Raw genomic sequence first — 17,769 nt, 5'->3', positions numbered from 1 at the left:
CGAAAAGACATATGTACACACATGTTTATCACAGGAGCTCTGGTGGTATAGTGCCTAAGGCATTTGACTGCTAACAAAAGCCTGGTCATTCAAACCCACCAGCCACTCCTCAGAAGGAAGGTTGGGCAATCTACTTCCGTAGTGATACTGCCTCAGAAACCCAAAGAGAGGTCGCTATGAGTTGGATCTGACTTGATGGCAGTGAGGTGGGTTTTTTTTTATGTTCATCACAGCATTATTCACAATAGCAAAAGATTAAAGCAACCTAAGTGCCCATAAATAGATGAATGGATAGACAAACTACAGCAGATACACACAATGGAATACTACACAATGTTAGTGAATAATAATGAATCTGCAAAACACCTCATAACATGGATAAACCTAGAGGACATTGTGCTTAATTAGTCAATCACAAAAGGATAATTATTGAATGAGACCACTACTGTAAAAAGTTAGGAAAAGGTTTACACACAGAAGAATCATTCTTTTCTCTATATATATACATATATGTGTGTGTGTGTGTATGTATATGTGTATGTGTGTGTATGTATAGTGTATGTATAAGTGTGTGTGTGTGTGTGTGTGTATATATATATATATATATATATATATATATATATAATAGCAACCATGGGAGATCAGAAGGGCAGAATTTGCAATTTGCACAGGAAGAAAACCAGAGGGCAGGAATGGATAGGAAAGAAGGATACAGGAAAAAGGAAACCACAGGGAGGAAGTGGGAAGAAAGCTGCTATATTATGGGGATTGCAATCAATGCCATGAAACAAAATATGTATGAACTGTTGTATGGAAAATGAATTTTCTCTGTAACCTTTCACCCAAATCACAATTTAAAAAAAAAAAATCTTTCTTGAAGGTTACCAGGGGTGGGAGGAGAAGGGAGGGAAAATCACCAACTAGAGAGCAGATATTTATTAACTTGAGTGAAGGGAAAGGCAATATACAATTAGGAGGAGGTCAGCACAAAATGATCAAGGCAGTAGAAAACAGAGGGAGAAGCACAAGAGTTAAAGGCAACAAAGGTGAATACTATTACATACAAAATCCCGCAACAACAGTAATAATAATAATTTAAGAGTAGATACATAGATAGATACTCTATCTGCACAGAGGTTGGAAGGAAAATGGGACTACACCCATGAATATATATAGGAGTGACAGAGGATATCTCTACCTATATATTTATATGTGGTGCAAATATATCCATAAATGTAGTAAAGCATACAGAGGGCAAAGTTATGAAAACTTCTTCATCATAACCAAACACCTTGAGGGAATGAATTGCTGGGTATGAAGGATCAGAACCATAGTCTCAGGGACACTAAAGTCAATTGGCATAACATAGTCCACAAAGACAATCTTCTACATCTTACATTGTTGAGCAGTGACTGGGGTCTTAAAAGCTTGCCAGTGGCTGTCTAATATGCAACAATTCATCTCTCTTCATCCGGAGCAAAGAAGAATGAAGAAAATTAAAAACTCAGAGTTTTTAATAGATATTATGATGATAAGGAGTATGGGCTCTGGAGTTAAAAAGACCTAGATTTAAAATTCAGTTCCACTACTCACTTGCTTTGTGACCCTAATAAATTAATTTAACCTCATGGAGCCATAGATTATTAATTTGAAAAATGAAGATAATATTTGCAATGCACTATGATGATTAAATTAATTATATATAAAACACTTAGAACTCATGCCTGGTACTTAATAGTATCTCAGTATATTCTAAAGCTTTTTCTTAAATTCCTAATGTTTATTCTTTTTTTTTTTTTTTTTTTTCATCTATACATTCTTTCGGGAGCTCTGGTGGCGTAGTGCCTAAGGCATTTGACTGATAACTGGAAGGCTGGTGGTTCAAACCCACCAGCCACTCCTCAGAAGGAAGATGGGGCAATCTACTTCCGTAGTGATACTGCCTCAGAAACACCAGGAGGGGTCGCTATGCGTTGGGTCCAACTCGACAGCACATAACAACAACAACATACATTCTTTCAAAACCAGAACCCAGATCTGATTATTTAAATGATATCATTTCTAGGCTCTAGAAATGCCTGTTATAAATCAAGACATAAATTATCATTTATTGAGCAGCAATGCATGTGCCATGGACTGTTATCCCTCCTACATTCACCTATATGCACAGGGCTGTTTTCTTCCAGAATTTGTTTGTAAATACTGAAAATCACCAAGTTCATTATTACCCACCCCAAGACTAATTTTCTGCCTAAGTTCTCTGAGTTAATGACACCCTCATCCAACATATCACTCAAGATAGGCAAGAATCATCGTAGACTCCACCTTCCTACCCTCGACATTTAATCAATTAACAAGTGTGATTAATTCTAATTACTAAACCACTCTTTTTCAGTCAATGGAATTTGCCTTAGATTAGGTCCTCAGCATTTCTCCCATGAACTGCTGCAGCTGACCCTCCTTCATTTCATCCCCTTCCATTCTTGTTGTGGTAGTGAAGGTTGTGTGTCAACTTGGCTGGGCCTGGTTTTGAGTGGCTGGGAAGGTGCATGTAGTTATTTACTATGAGTTACATAGCAAGGCTTCTTAACCTCCAGCATTTTTTTTTGTATGCTTTTTTGTTTGTTTGTTTTGTTTGTTTGCTTTGTAACAGAATCCTATGTGAACTTGAGTATTTAAAATTCTAACTGAATCAGACATAGCAATCCCAGAAGTGCACCACTGACTCCATTTCAGTCACTAAGGAACATCTGCTAGACACTAAAACCAAAACCAAACTCACTGCCGTGGAGTACATTTCGATTCATAGCAACCCCCTTTGGGTTTCCAAAGCAGTAAATCTTTATAGAAGTTGATTTCCCAGTCTTCCTTCCATGGAATGGTTGGTGGGTTTGAGCCATCAACCTTCTGGTTAGCAGTCAAATGCCTTAGGCACTACACCACCAGAGCTCCTTGCTATACACTAAAGCTCCTCAAAAAACTCTTTGAAAACCACTGGTGTACAATGGAAAAGCTAAACTGCTTAACATGATAAACAAAGTCCTTCACAAGCTGGTTTTTCCCTCCCTTTCTATTTTAGCCACATCTTCTGAGTCTCCCACCTCAAATCTGTGTTATATACTCTTTAATTTAAATGCTACCCTCCCAACATCCTGAGTTGTTTATCATCAGTGTATATCTGCATATACTCCTTTCTGTCTTCTTTTCTCTGTGAGAATTACCCAATTTACCAGATTGATTTAGTGTTTCCATCTCTATAACTTTGCAGCACTGTGCATGCACCTCTTTTATGCCCTATATCATACTGTAATTCAATTATTAGGTTACATGCCTTTATCCCGAATTCTACTGTGACAAGGACCACTACTTATAAATTCTTCTATTACCTAGGAACCTGTACCTAACACACAGTAGGTACTAAATAAAGTTTTGTAGCATTGAAGATATACATAAAGATCTCATTGTTGTTAAATTCATTTTTACAGCATAGTAGCTTAAATGATATATTAAGGGTTCAATTAGATAAATATATTTCAATATTTCAAGTGTTTTGTGTAATTTTAGATACTTATTTAGAGACTCAAGAAAGTTCATCAGTAACTTATGAGGACAGTATTTGTAGAGAACATTGTTTATTACAGTGTTCAATGAAAAGAACTGAATTAACATTCGGGACTAGGACCACCTACATTTTCTAATCATAAGGATTACCAAACAGTAATTTTTTTTTTACATTTATAACCTTGGACAATGTACACAGATGCCCGGAACTCCAGAAAACAAAAATAATATAACTAAGACATGTAAGTTAGCAGGTACTCTGCATCTTATAAAAGGCTTTGGGATAGTGCTCTTTCAGCCAGTGCCCAACACCCCCCAACACACACACACACACACACACACACACTAAGGCCCTGAAAGGTATTCATTGCAAGGAAATGACTATTTTTTTAAAAAAATAATGTCCATTTGATATAAGTTTGTGGAGTAACAAAACTGTTTTCACGAATACTCAAAAAATTCAATAATGTAACCTCTAGCAGAGCTTGAAAAGCTCTGAAGGACAAGACGGTTAGATCAATATTAGTTTACTTCAAATGCTTGGCAGTGTGAACAAACAAGGTTGATCATCAGATGGATTTTATTACCTGTTGGAGTGATAAGTCCTGGTGATAAGAGGCCTGGGACTGCATGGGGCAGGAGGCGGGCATTGTCCTGCAACACTCCCAGAGAGCGCTTGGGGGGCCTGCCAGGCCTTGAGCTATTGTAAAACAGAAAAACAAACAAAAAATCAGGTTAAAAATTTACTCTCTTTTTGGATATATAATCACTTGCTACATTAGCCTTCTAAATCCTGTTTAATTACCAAGACTGATTCCTTTCCACTAAATTTCCCAGCATAGTTATAGCAAACATTAAACCCATACGATATCAATTTCTAGTTTTGATTCCACTTACAGGCCCGCACACAGCAATACAGAACACCTGTTGTGAGGAAATCCCAAATTATCCCCTGTTCTTAGAGTTACACTTGATCCCTAGTATTAATAATACATGTTACTGAGATCTGAGATAGTGACATAAAGATAGTGACATAAAGATTGGATGGAACGCGAAGTGATTAACTCTCTGCCCTGCATGCCAGAGATGAGGGGTAAAGAGCTGAGAGGTGTTGAATAAAATCTGATGTTTATTAGCATTTCTGCAGCTGCTGGAAGAACACAAGGAACAAAGAACTCCCACTCTCAGTAGGTTTTTTTCTACACATTTGTAGAAATAGCAAGCAGCACCCTCTCTTGGAGTAACTGTACCAATAGTCATTCACCTTTGCAATCTAGGTTGTCTTCTCTCACAGATTGATTGCTGTTTATGAGTGATGAGTTGAGGTTACACTTACAAAAAACGTAACCTGTTCCATTTGTACATTCTTCATCTTCTGAGCAGTTTAGGAATTGCAATTGCATATATTAATCCATACCATAATGATATAAAAAGTCAGTATCTGCTGCCTCCCTCTTGTGCCTGAATACAGTTAGTGTACTCAGTACATCGTTTGGAAACTGTCACCATAATCAGATTTATAAATCGTAAAACATTAGGATTAAGCCATTCTCAAGTCATCCAATATATTTCAAATATTACTTTCTAATGTTGTCTAAGATATTCCTGTTGATTTTTAGTAGGAATATATTTTACAAAACTGAATAACAGGGCTTTTGACAAAATATTTCCAAGATACTATATTAAATAACTAAGCTGCAAAAATATATGAGGTTCAGATAGAAAACATTTCCAAAAATGACTTTTGGTTCACAAAGAAATTTAAGTTAAATCTCACTCTATCAACTTTGCAGTAGCAAAGTGCTCCATCAATGTAAGATAAACTCTGCTTTTAAATGAAGACAACTTCTAGCAACCTTACACAGAGGTACCATTATCCAGTTCATTTTTCATTCACTGTGCAAGTGTTATTTTCTTTCATTGTACATCAATATTGTATATCAACCTAGCAGAAAAGACTGTGTTTCTCATTTGATGTTTCAACTTTATAAACTGGCTCCTTTCTATATTTTTCTATTCAATACTGAGCCATAATTTATTTTATTTTATTCAGTTTTGTTATCCTGCTTGCCCTTGTCCTGTTTTGTGGTTTCCTAACCTCTGTCATTCCACAGATGGTAGTTTTCCAAAGATGGACTGACATAGTGGCTGCAATGATGGGCTCAAACATTTCAACGATGAGGATGATGCCAGACTAGGCAGTATTACATTCTGTTGTACATACTGTCACTATGAGTCAGAACTAACTTGATGGAATCTAATACCAGCTCTTTTAAGGAATGGAGATAAGAGAAATCTGCTATTTACTTCAAATGTCCTAAAAGGTCTCCAGATCACTGAAGAATGTACATTAGGGTGCATCTAGTAATTAAAAAAGCCCATGCCTCAGAAAACTAAAATGGAAATATCTTATGAATCAGAAATCCTACTCCTAGATATATACCCTGGGAGCTCTGGTAGCATAGTGCCTAAGGCACTTGACTGCTAACCAGAAGGCTGGCGGTTCAAACCTATCAGCCACTCCTTGGAAGGAAGACAGGGCAATCTACTTCCGTAGTGATACTGCCTCAGAAACCCAAGGAGGGGTCTCTATGAGTCAGGTCCGACTCGACGGCACATAACAACAACAGATTTATACCCAAGTGATCTAATAAAAAGAGACATGGATAGACATATGCCATATATATATATATATGTTCATGGCAGCATTATTCAGAATAGGAAAAAATAGGAACAGTTTAAACGCCCTTCAGCAGATAAATGGATAAGTAAAATGTGGTACATACACAATGGAATACTATGCAACCACAAAGAACAGTGATGTGTCCACAAAACATAATATAACAGGGATAGATCTGGAAGACATAATGCTAAATGAAATAAGTCAATCTTATAAAGACAAATAATGTATGATCATTCTTTCATAAGAAGAAATTTATATATATATATATATATACATATATATATATATATACACACACACAGAGAGAGAGAGAGACTAATGTATATTGGTGGTTACCAGGGATGGAAGAGGAGGGAGATTCACTCTCTAGATCATAGATACTTGCTATATTTGGTGAGAGGGAAAAGTAGTACCAAATGTAGGTATAATGACCACAGCTTGGTCAAAGTAAACAGTGTAAATAAAAAGTGCACAAGAGAAAAGTTTTGTACTAAAGGATATGAGATATATAATTTGGCAACATCAACAATAACCAAAAAACAAGTGTATGGTGACATAGTTGACATAGTATGTATATAGACATATATGTGTATGGGTAAGTACAGCTGGTACATATCTGTGCACTGATAAAAGCATATGTATGTGTATGTACAGATATGCATGTGCACAAATAGATATTCCTGGAGGACACAATTATAAACACTTCTCAGACATAATCAAACATGTTGCAAGATTGGTTCTCCGGATTAGATGCCCTAGGGTCTTATTCTCATGGGACAACTCAATCAACTGGCATAATATAGTGCACAAAGTTCACGTTCTACATTCTAGTGAGGAGAGTAGCATTTGGGGTCTTAACAGCTTGCAAATAGCCATCTAAGATACAATTATTGGTCTCTATTTTCAGGAGCAAAAGAGAAAGAAGGAAACCAAAGTCCAAGAAAAGAAAACAGTATATGGAGCTAATATCCCACATGAGCCACAGCCTCATTTACCTTCAGCCCAGAGGAACTAGATGGTGCACAGCTACTACTACTGACAATTCTGATCAGGGCCACAATAGATGGACTCTGACAGAATGGTAGAAAAATGTGTAATGGAACTCAAATTCTTAAAACATCCAGAGTTACCGGACCAGGTAAGACTATACTATTCCCTTAGACCATCACCCTGCCATACCCTTTAAACCTTGAACTGAAAATATCCCCCGAGGTCACCTTTTAGGGAAATAACAGATTGGCACATTAAAAAAAAAAAAAAAACCACCACCTGTGAGAGTGGTACTTCATTAAACAAATAAACGTCTACATGAGACCAAAAGGTCAACATTACTCTAAAGCAAAGATGAGAAGGATGTTTGCAGCTGTTTCTACTCATTTTGAGTAGTGCCACATCACCAAATGAAGGACCCAAAAGTTTTACTCAATCCATATCATTAAGGTCAACTCTACTCTGAGGCGGCAGCTCTTCCAGTTGTATTTCGAATGCTTCTAACCTGAGGGGCTCATTTTCCAGCACTATATCTGGCAATGTGCCACTGCTCTTCATATGGTTTTTAATGGCTGACCTTTTCAGGAGTAGAATGCCATTCCCTTATTCCTAATCTGTCTTAGTCTGGATGCTCTGCTGAAATTTGTCCACTGTGGTGACTCTGCTGGTATGTGAAATATCAGTGGCAAGATTTCCAGCATTACAGCAACAGGCAAGCCAACAAAGTGAGACAAACAGACTAGCTGGTTTTTTTGTTTGTTTGTTTTAAGGAGTATAGTACTCATGGGTGATATTCTTTATTTTTTGAGTCAACTGTTATTTAACTAAAAGGTGACCTCAGGAAAGTTTTGATTCAAGGTTTAAAAAGTCTCTCAGAGTGATAGTCTTGAGGAGTTCTCTAGTCTCAACCAATCCAGTAAGTCTGTATTATTTAATAATTTGAGTTCAGTTCAACATTTTTCTCTTAGTCTATCAAAATTCATCTATTGTAGCCCTGATCATAATGGTCAGTAGTGATCATTGGCTGATTTTCAGAAGTAGATTACCAGACCATTCTTCCTTGTCTGTCATATTCTGGAAGCTCCACTGAAATCTGTTCAGCATCATAGAAACATGCAAACCTCCACTGACAGATGGGTGGTGGATATACATCAGGTTCACTGGCCAGGAATCAAACCCAAGTCTCCTGAATGGAAGTCAGGACTTCCACCACTGAGCCATCAATGCTCCTCCAATAGTTATAGAGCTTCAAAAACATGATTCACTCAAATCTGACTATGGATGAGGGTAAAGAAGGCTAGGGAAGATTCCACTCTTTTACTCTTTTGGAGGTTCTACAAGCTTCAAGATTCCCTTGAGGATTAAAGGTCCCTGGAGTCCCATGTATGTAGTGACATCATCATGTATTTAGATATCCAGTAAACAAATGTGCCCTAGGTACACACTTAGTGTGTGGTTGGCATGGTGCTAGGTATCAGGGATACAGATACCAGAATGTAAGCTACACAAGGCCAAGGGTTTTGGTTTATTTTGTTCCTTTACACATTGTAAAAACCTAGAAGAGTTTCTGCCTGAGGAGTGTATGATCTAATGATAGAAACGTGTGCTTGTTCTGTTATTTAAAATCTGATTGACTTCTTAGTGACCAAGATTGTTTAGTATATGCATCCATAATTGTTTAAATTTATCAGTGAACAAAAATAAGTCACATGCTTTTCTTTTTTCTCTTAGCCCCTAGAGTAAATTAAGGAGCTCTGGTGTTATAGTGGTTAAGACATTTGGCTGCTAACCAAAAGGTCAGTGGTTCAAACTCACCAGCCACTCTTCAGAAGAAACATGGGTGGTCAGCTTCAATAAAGATTTACAGTCTTTGAAACCCAATGGGGGTTGCTATGGGTTGGAATTGAGTCAATGGCAGTGAGTTTGGGTTGGAGAGTAATAACTGGAATCAAATTTATGAAAGTACTCCATAATCAATAAAGCTCTTTTTGAAAGTAAGATAGCTTTATTCTTACTTTCAGACATAATGATTCTCTGGACTAATGCATTCTTACCACTAAAGTTCCTGTATGAACCTCAAATAATACAACCCTAACAACACAGGGGCTCTGGTGGTGCAGTGGGAAAGACAATTGGCTGCTAACCTAAAGATCGGCAGTTTGAACCCACCAGCTGCTCCACAGGAGAAATATTAAGCAGTCTGCTTCTGTAAAGATTTACAGTCTTGCAAACCCTATGAGGGCAGTTCCACTTTGTCCTATAGGGTCACTATGAGTTGTAATTGACTCAATGGCAGGGTTTTGTTTTGTAACAACATGAGGAAAAAACTATGGAGGACTGTAAAACTTAGGAAGGAAAGATCATTCTTGACAGATGACTCTGCAGTATTTCTTATCTTTAAGAGCTTTATTATCATCCAACATATATTTACATATTAATCAAAACAAATAAGCATGTGGTAATTTAACTAGAAAACTGTTATTTTGATGACAATTTAATCGGCAAAGGTTGAAAGGCCTATCACTGCAGCATCATGTTTCTGCTAAAATACTAATTGTGTTACTGATTTTGGCAATCCTTTATTTTACAGGGCACAAATAATCATGTAATTACTCTTTAATTGAATGATAATTGCTTGTTGGCAATTATTTGTTACATTTTCAGTTTAATTATAAGTTTTTTTTAACTCTGTAAAATAAAATAGGCCTTTTTTCATAGTTCTCATCTAAATGGCTCTCTAAATGTATCATCCATGAATGTTGAAAACAAAACTGTAAAGACACAAGGCAAACAACCCCATAAAAGAGAAAAACCTTTGAGAGCTTCAGCTTTATAGAATTAGCATTAGGTATAACATGTATAGAAGACGTGTAGGGAAACTAAGGAGCTCTGGTGGCAATGTGGTTAAGGCATTGGGCTGTTAACCAAAAGGTTGGTGGTTCAAACCTACCAGGCACTCTGTAGGAGAAAGATGAGGCAGTCTGCTTCCATAATGATTTACAGCCTTGGAAACGCTATGGGGGTCACTATGAGTTGGAATAGACTCAATGGCAGTGGTTTGGTAGGGAAACTATACAACAAATTATATTTTTCTCTAGGTCCAGGCCATGCTTTAACCTAATTTATCATGATATGTCTTCCCCCATCCATTCTGTAAACTTCTCTAAAAGAAATGACATAGTAGCTCAGCTTCTTGATGTCAGAGAATAAAATAACTTGATATATATTTCAACAGTACTTCACATTTCTACAATTGAAGTAGATCACCAACTGTGATGGTTAATGTTATGTGTCAATTTGGCTAGGCTATGATTCTCAGTGGTTTGACAGATGATACTGGACTGGCTGCTCTTCCATAATGAATTATAATGTAATCATCTTTCATTATGTAGTCTGACAAGATCATCCAATCAGCTGAAAGTGGAGTTTCTTTGGAGGTGTGGCTTGCATCCAATATGAAAAAGGATTGCTTGCAAAACTCTTTCTCAACCCTACACTATTGTTGTCTCCTGACCTCTGGATTGGGACATAAGCCAACAGAAACTTCTGGCCTGCCACCAGACTTGCAGATTCTTGATTCACCAGCCCCTGCAATTCCATTAGCCAGTATAGGTCTTCTGGAAGCAGAATGAACCACAGATTTGGGACCTGACAGACCCCTCAATCACATGAGCCATTTCCTCACAAGTACATGAGTGATTTCCTTGAAGTAAATCTCCCTATGGGAGCTCTGGTGGTGTAGTGCCTAAGGCATTTGACTGCTAAACAGAAGACTGGCAGTTCAAACCCACCAGCTACTCCTTGGAAGGAAGATTGGGCAATCTACTTCCATAGTGATACCGTCTTGGAAACCCAAGGAGGGGTTTTGTATATACATTTCACTGGTTTTGTTCTTCTAGAGAATCCAGACTATGACATTTTAGTACTGAGTGTGGTTCTAGAGGAATAAAATTTTAAGGATGAGTTTTGTAAATTGGTTCAGGTCTGGCTAAATTCAGAGACACTAACAATTCTATTTCCAGATCACTTCTATCATGGAAAGGGGAGCATTTTGTTCTTGTTAGGATAGACATTTACTCTGGATATGAATTTGCCTTCCCCACACACAATGTTTCTGCTAAAACTACTATCTGCAGAATGACAAAATTCTTTATCCACCATCATGGTATCCTACACAACATTGTCCCAGATCAAGGAACTCACATCACAGAAAATGAAGTTAGGCAATTGCCCCATGCTCATGGAGTTCACTGGACTTACCCTGCTACCCGTCATTCTGAAGGAGTTGGTTTGATAGAACAATGGAATGTCATTTGGAAGACTCAATTACAGTACTAGCTGGATGTTAATACCTTTCAGGACTGGTGCAATGTTCTCCAGTATGCTGTATATGCTTTAAATCAGCATCTTATATATGGTGCTGTTTCTCACATAGCCAAGACTCATGGGTCCAGGAATCAAGGAGTGGAAATGGGAGTGGCCCCATTCACTATTACCCATGGTGACCCTGAAGGGGAAACAGACTTTTCAAGACTGAATATGGTCACCTTTTGCTTTCCAATAGCTCACTGCCACTTGCTAAATCATTCTTATGTAACTTCTGATGGGGTGGCCTTGGAAATCCAAAGTCCTGGCATAAAGTCACTTTTGTTCACCATAGCCATAAAAATACCTGCTTCCCACTGAGAGAAATGGAGAATGAATTGGTCTTTATGCTGCCTAGGACCTGCCTTGTATGTAAATCTCCCTAATAAATGCCTTGCCACTATACTTGGAGTTTCTTGCCTCTTTCTTCAGTTTCATAGTGCCCTCCATATTTGGAGGCAAATTTTGAGTTATTAGTCCAAGTCTCAACAATTGGTGAGCCAGACAGGATACTGAAGAAAGGGCAAGTGGGAATGAGGCCTCTGCTAAGGGAAATCCTGGATTGGCCAACAACCTCCTAAGGGGAGCTTTGGCTCATATACTTAGTGCATATGAACCACCACAGGAGTAGAGACACCTCAAAAATGTCACACAGCATAGCACAGTTGTGGGAAAGCCCACACCCTCATAAGTGTGGAAAAGAGGCTAGGAAAGTGGTGGAAGCTGTGGAGTAGCCATTGCTCTGAGTAGTTCAGCTGGCTGCCTATGCCCAGTTAGCCACTAAAGTACACATAACAACCCTGCAGGAGGAACTGCAGTTAGAAAGGGATGCATGACAGTTGTATGTAGCCATGACTGATGTTCTGAATGGCAGCCTCCACAAACAAGATGAAAAGCTAGAGATGTTTGCCTGTACATTTGCAAAAAATGGAGCTGGAGGATGAGGTGGCTCAAAGAGAGTAAGCCATGAGCTAGAGCATGGAGCACAAGTGAAGGAGCCCAACTGTTACCCACTAGCCACTGGTGCTGCTGCTGATTCACCTCCATAAACAGAAGCCCTGACCAGGCCTAGCACATTGTCCTAGACCCTCCCTCACCATCAGGCCGTAAGGGCAGTGAGTAATGGGGAGGGAGAGGAGTTCACAGTGCCAAGTGAGTGCCCACACATGTGGTATATAGGGAAGCCTCCTGCTCATCCTTTCACCTTCCCTTGTCTCCCCTCTCCCCTTGTTCACATCCACAGCTGTGAAGCAGCACCATGTCAGTACCAGCAGCCAAACTCAGTAAAAAGAACCTCAACTTCAACATGACAAGGCCTGACAATGAATTCTTTACTACTGGAAATTCTGCCTGCCAGTTCTGTGACAATGTGACAATACCACCACTTAGTTGGTAAAGTTCTGTGGGAAATTCTACCAGAAAGGAAAGGTGACCATTGAAGTGTGGTTGTCTCTTTAAATGGAGCTGAGGAAGAGAAAATGAGAAGTATCACTACACATCCCACCCTACGGCAGCATGTACACATAGCTTGAAAATGAAAGGGCTAGTGATGTGGGAAGAGAGAGAGAGAAAAAAAAAAAAAGTCTGAAAACTCTGTAGGATGACCATCCAAGGATCCCTTGAAAGTAATTCAAAAGTAGATGCAGGTGGACTTGGTGGTTTCTGGGATGGGAGTAGGAAAGATAGTAGCCTTTGGAAGAATTTGAAGCCAGATCAGTATTACCAAAGAATTAGTATTGGAGAAAGTGTCTCTTGCCTCCAAAAACCATGACCCCTAGGGACTAGGGGTGGGGGCTGAGGTCATCCACAAGTTAGGGCCTTGCAGGGGACCAGAGGCCCTATGAAGAGGTCACAACACATTGGCTAAGGATAAACAAGCAGCAGGTGCTACCTATGGCTGATACAGGGGCTGAATGTACACTTATGTTTGGACATCCTTAGCATTGATATTCTAGGTGTGGATGTCCTCATGGGATTGACTTTGACTACTTCTGTGAAAGAATTCCAACTGTGGGTAAGGGTGATGAAAGCAGTCCTGAGGAAAAATATGGAATGGGAATCGGTACCCCTGCCCCATCATGAAGAGTGGTAAACATCAGACAATGTAACTTGACCAGAGGACATGAGGAAATCAGTGGAACCATTTCAGAATTGAAAAAGGTAAGTATCCTCTGAGAATCCCACAGTGCTTTCAATAGCCCTGTGTGGCCTGTAAACAAACCAGATGGGTCCTAGCATATGACAGTGGACTATAGTAAACTTAAAAAGGTAAATCCCCCCATATATGCTGCAGTCCCAAAACATAATGTCTCTGTTGGAAACCCTTAGTAGTGGCCTGGGATGATTGCTAGAGACCTGACTCTTCCTTTCTCTGCTACTGTCTATTGGTTTCATTACATTGATGACATGTTAACTGTTGAAGATACTTCACTGTTACAGGATTGTCCGGATGCTCTAATCACTCACCTACAGGAGAAAAGATGGGCTGTGAATCCCCAAAAGGTGTAGGGGCTAAGAACAGCAGTAAAATTCCTAGAGCTTGCCTGGTTGGGTAAAACCTGTGAGTTGCCTGAAGCCAATGGCATAAAGAGCAGTGGACAATAATGGCCAAGGTTCTATGGAGGAAAGCTCTGTGCCAGGACATCTGTGATCATCTACAAACCTCAGAGACCAACCTGTTTTTCATGCAACTGCCTATTCACCTCTTTCATCATTGGGGAAGCAAGAAGCAGATGCTATAGCACAAGTTAGAAGGGTGTATCCAAAAGGGGAAGCTTCCCACTGAATTCACCAGAAAAGCAGACATCATAGTGCCAGTGTTTGTGGGAAAATAGCCAAAGAGCCAGGCTAGCTGTGAAGTATACTGATTCGGTAGTTGCTGTACAAAATTGTGCCATGTGATCATACCAATGCCCATCTGACCCAAAATCCTGGAAAGATACATAAGGAAACACAGCCAATGACAAATTGGTAGGCAGATTGTCAAGCAAGGCTTCCCTGGCAGTGTGGACCAAAATGCTCCCTGAGGCTTGAGGGTCATAACTTCAATTTCCACTGGGGCTTTTGCTCCATATGCCAAACTAGAAGCCCCAGATGACCCTCCAAAAATGATACAAGTAACATCACAGGCTCCAGAGTTGTATTCACCAAGATTATTACTGGAACAAAAAGCATGGTTCTCCAGCACCTCAAGACTTGGCACCAAGAAGTAGAACCATTTATTGGTGCTTATTGTGTGTTACCTGACTGGGTTGGATTGGTTATTTCTTCCCTCTGGAGGTGTAGAAACTGACTGGCCTAACATCTTAGTGACTGAAAGGCCCCAACAGTCATGCTTCACGTGGATTGGAGCAACAACTATAGCATGAAGAATGGAAGTGGGTCTCCTTTTCTGGCATACAGCAAAATGGATGATTTTACTCACAACCACTCAGGCAAACTCCCTAGAGCAGCACATATGGTACATTCAGCCAGGGAAAATGCCTAAGGTAGCTGCTTGTCTCAACATCTGAGGGGAAGCCACTAGCATGATCCCAATAGGGGAAGATTTACCCACTTTCTACCTATTAAAAATTGATCTTTTGTACTGTAGATATGTTCTACTCTGCTTTCTTCCCTTTAAGGCCGCCAGTGTCTTCCTAGAGTGTGCTAATCGCTTCACCAAAATCCACCATAAAAGCAGTTGCTGGATGTTCTGGTTACCTAGTTCCGCTCAGGCAAGAACATACCACAAATGGGATGGCCTTAACAAACAAGAGTTTATTCTCTTACAGTTTGGAGGCTTTAAATCCAAGTTCAAAGTGCCAGGCTCTAGGGGCTAGGTGAAATCCCCCCAACCTTGGGGTCCAGCTCTGTCTCCTGCTCCCAGCCCACTGGAGCTAGAGGCATTTCTTCACTCAGACAGCTGCTGGCTGCCGAGGCTGAGAAGCCCAAGGTTGACATGTAAAAAGGCACAGTCCCAATGTTACCAAACCACATGGCAGGCCATTAATTCAAGTCCATTGTAAGTCCCAAGGTCGGCAGAGAATGGCAGGCTGCTGAACAACGACACAGCTACATACAGGGTCCAAGCGTGTCATAAGCTAGAGATCATTCCCAAAGCTGCTTCTTATATACGGGAAGCAGATCACATACCCCAAGGTATACCTCAGCTGCTTGTGGTAGATCCCACCATGGAGTTGATTGCCAGTTTCATCATGGGGAATAACTACCACCAGCTGCCCAGCCCCTCAACCAGGCCCTGCCAAGTTGACATACAAATTTAACTACCACACTGGACCTGTGGATAACTCCCCTTTTTAAGCACTGAAGTCATGTCTTGGTGCTTAGAGCCTCTGGCTAGAACTGATTGGGTAGCTGTGGGAGACATGTGAGGGTGTATTCAGGCCTCTGTGACTAAGTGGGGTACAACAGAAGAGGAGGATACAATACTACCTTTTCCTGGGCTCAGACTGTCATGGAAACCTGCATCTTGGTAACAGACTGAAATGCCTTCTGGTTACAGCCATGAGAGGATGTTCAACCACCTCTGGGATGGTTTAGGTTGGTTGGTGCCTGAAGAGGGTGAGCTGGGGAAACCTGCCTCTATCTATTTTGACAAATATGGACAAACAGATAAAGGCCTTGGACACACCAGATGGCTGATCTTCTGTGGGTACTTGCTTTTCCTCCTTCCTCTCTGGCTGGCGAGGTATTTTTGCCGAGTCTTTGTTTTTCCTGGATGTTTGGCTGTTCTGCTGTGTTTGTCTATATTGCTCCTATGGTCTGTGCCTCCAGTTACAACAGTGTTACCTACCTTAACTAGTGGTAACACCTCCCTTCAGAGCCCTCAGGGACTTTACAGAAGAGGGGGGATGTGCCAGATTGTAAAAACCAGCTACTAGGGTTGGACTGAAATGGAAACAGGCTTTGCAAGGCTGAATATGGTCACCCTTTGCTTTCTAATAGCTCATTTCTGCTTTCTAAATCACTCCTATGTAAGTTCTAATGGGGTTGATTTGACAGTGCAAAATTCTGGCTTGAAGCCACTTTTGTTCACTACAGCCATAAAAAAACTATCTCCCACTGGGGGGCATGGAGAAGTGAACTGGTCCTGCCACCACACAGGACCTGCCTCATATGTAAGTATCTCTACAAACTCCTTCCTACCCCCCTTGGAGTTGCCTGCTTTCCCTTGGTCTCACAGTGCCCTCCATATTTGTAGACAAATTTCAAGTTACTAGTCCCACTCACTGACAAACATTCAAATTTTTGCTTCATGTCCCCATGACCCTGTGTTCTGTTGGTCTAGATGCCTTAATTCCAAAGAGAGGAATGCTCCTACCAAAAAACACAATCCTGATCCCACTGAACTGGAAGTTCAGAATTTTACCTGGCCACTTTGGTCTCCTCATGCCTCTGAGTCAACAAAGAAAGGAGTGACCATATTGGCTAGTGTGATTGATCCTGATTACTAAGGGGAAATAAAACTGTTATTACGTAATGAAGGTAAAGAAGAGGATGTCTGAAATACAAGACGCTTAGGAAGTCTCTCAGTACTACCATTCCCTGTGATTAAAGTCAATGGAAAACTACATCACCCCAATTCCACATGACTGCTAGAGGCCGAGACACTTCAGGAATGAAGGTTTAGGTCACCCTAAACCATGACTACTTGAGGTGCTTGCTGAGGGCAAAGGGAATATGGAATGGGTAGTGGAAGAAGGTAGTTCCAAATACTAGCTATGACCACATGACCAGTTGCAGAAATGAGGACTGCAATTATTGTTATGAGAATTTCTTGTTTTTTTATGTGTGTGTGTGTGTGTCTATGCCCTCAATGAGATGAACTGACATAGTGGCTACAATGTTCGGCTCAAGCACAGCAAAAGTTGTGAGGATAGCCTAGGACCAGGCAGTGTTTTGTTCTGTTCTACACAGGGTCACAATGAGTTGGATCCGACTCAATGGCATCTAACAGCAGATAGATAGATAGATAGATAGATAGATAGATAGATAGATAGATAGATAAAACGCAACGCACTGCTATTGAGTAGGATCCGACTCATAACGACCCCTCCTTGGGTTTCCAAGGCAATATCACTGCAGAAGTAGATTGCCCAACCTTCCTTCCAAGGAGTGGCTGGTGGGTTTGAACCACCAGCCTTCTGGTTATCAGTCAAATGCCTTAG

The 17,769-nt window shown here is 40.2% G+C and overlaps 1 protein-coding gene across 1 annotated transcript in view; it reads right to left on the bottom strand.

The window, feature by feature from the left end:
- The window catches only part of DACH2 (dachshund family transcription factor 2), a gene marked incomplete at its 3' end in the record, with an annotated part of 1,102,952 nt that overhangs the window by 577,392 nt on the left and 507,791 nt on the right, over positions 1 to 17,769 (bottom strand). Inside the window, exon 3 of the mRNA XM_042782975.1 lies at positions 4,149 to 4,261. Coding sequence (XP_042638909.1) covers positions 4,149 to 4,261 — 113 coding nt within the window. The remainder of the gene's footprint in view (positions 1 to 4,148; positions 4,262 to 17,769) is intronic.

The sequence above is a fragment of the Orycteropus afer genome, unplaced genomic scaffold, assembly GCF_000298275.1.
Source record: "Orycteropus afer afer isolate SDZICR_OR568_19922 unplaced genomic scaffold, OryAfe1.0 scaffold00544, whole genome shotgun sequence".
Taxonomy (NCBI): domain Eukaryota; kingdom Metazoa; phylum Chordata; class Mammalia; order Tubulidentata; family Orycteropodidae; genus Orycteropus; species Orycteropus afer.
This window is presented reverse-complemented; position numbering and strand designations above follow the sequence as displayed.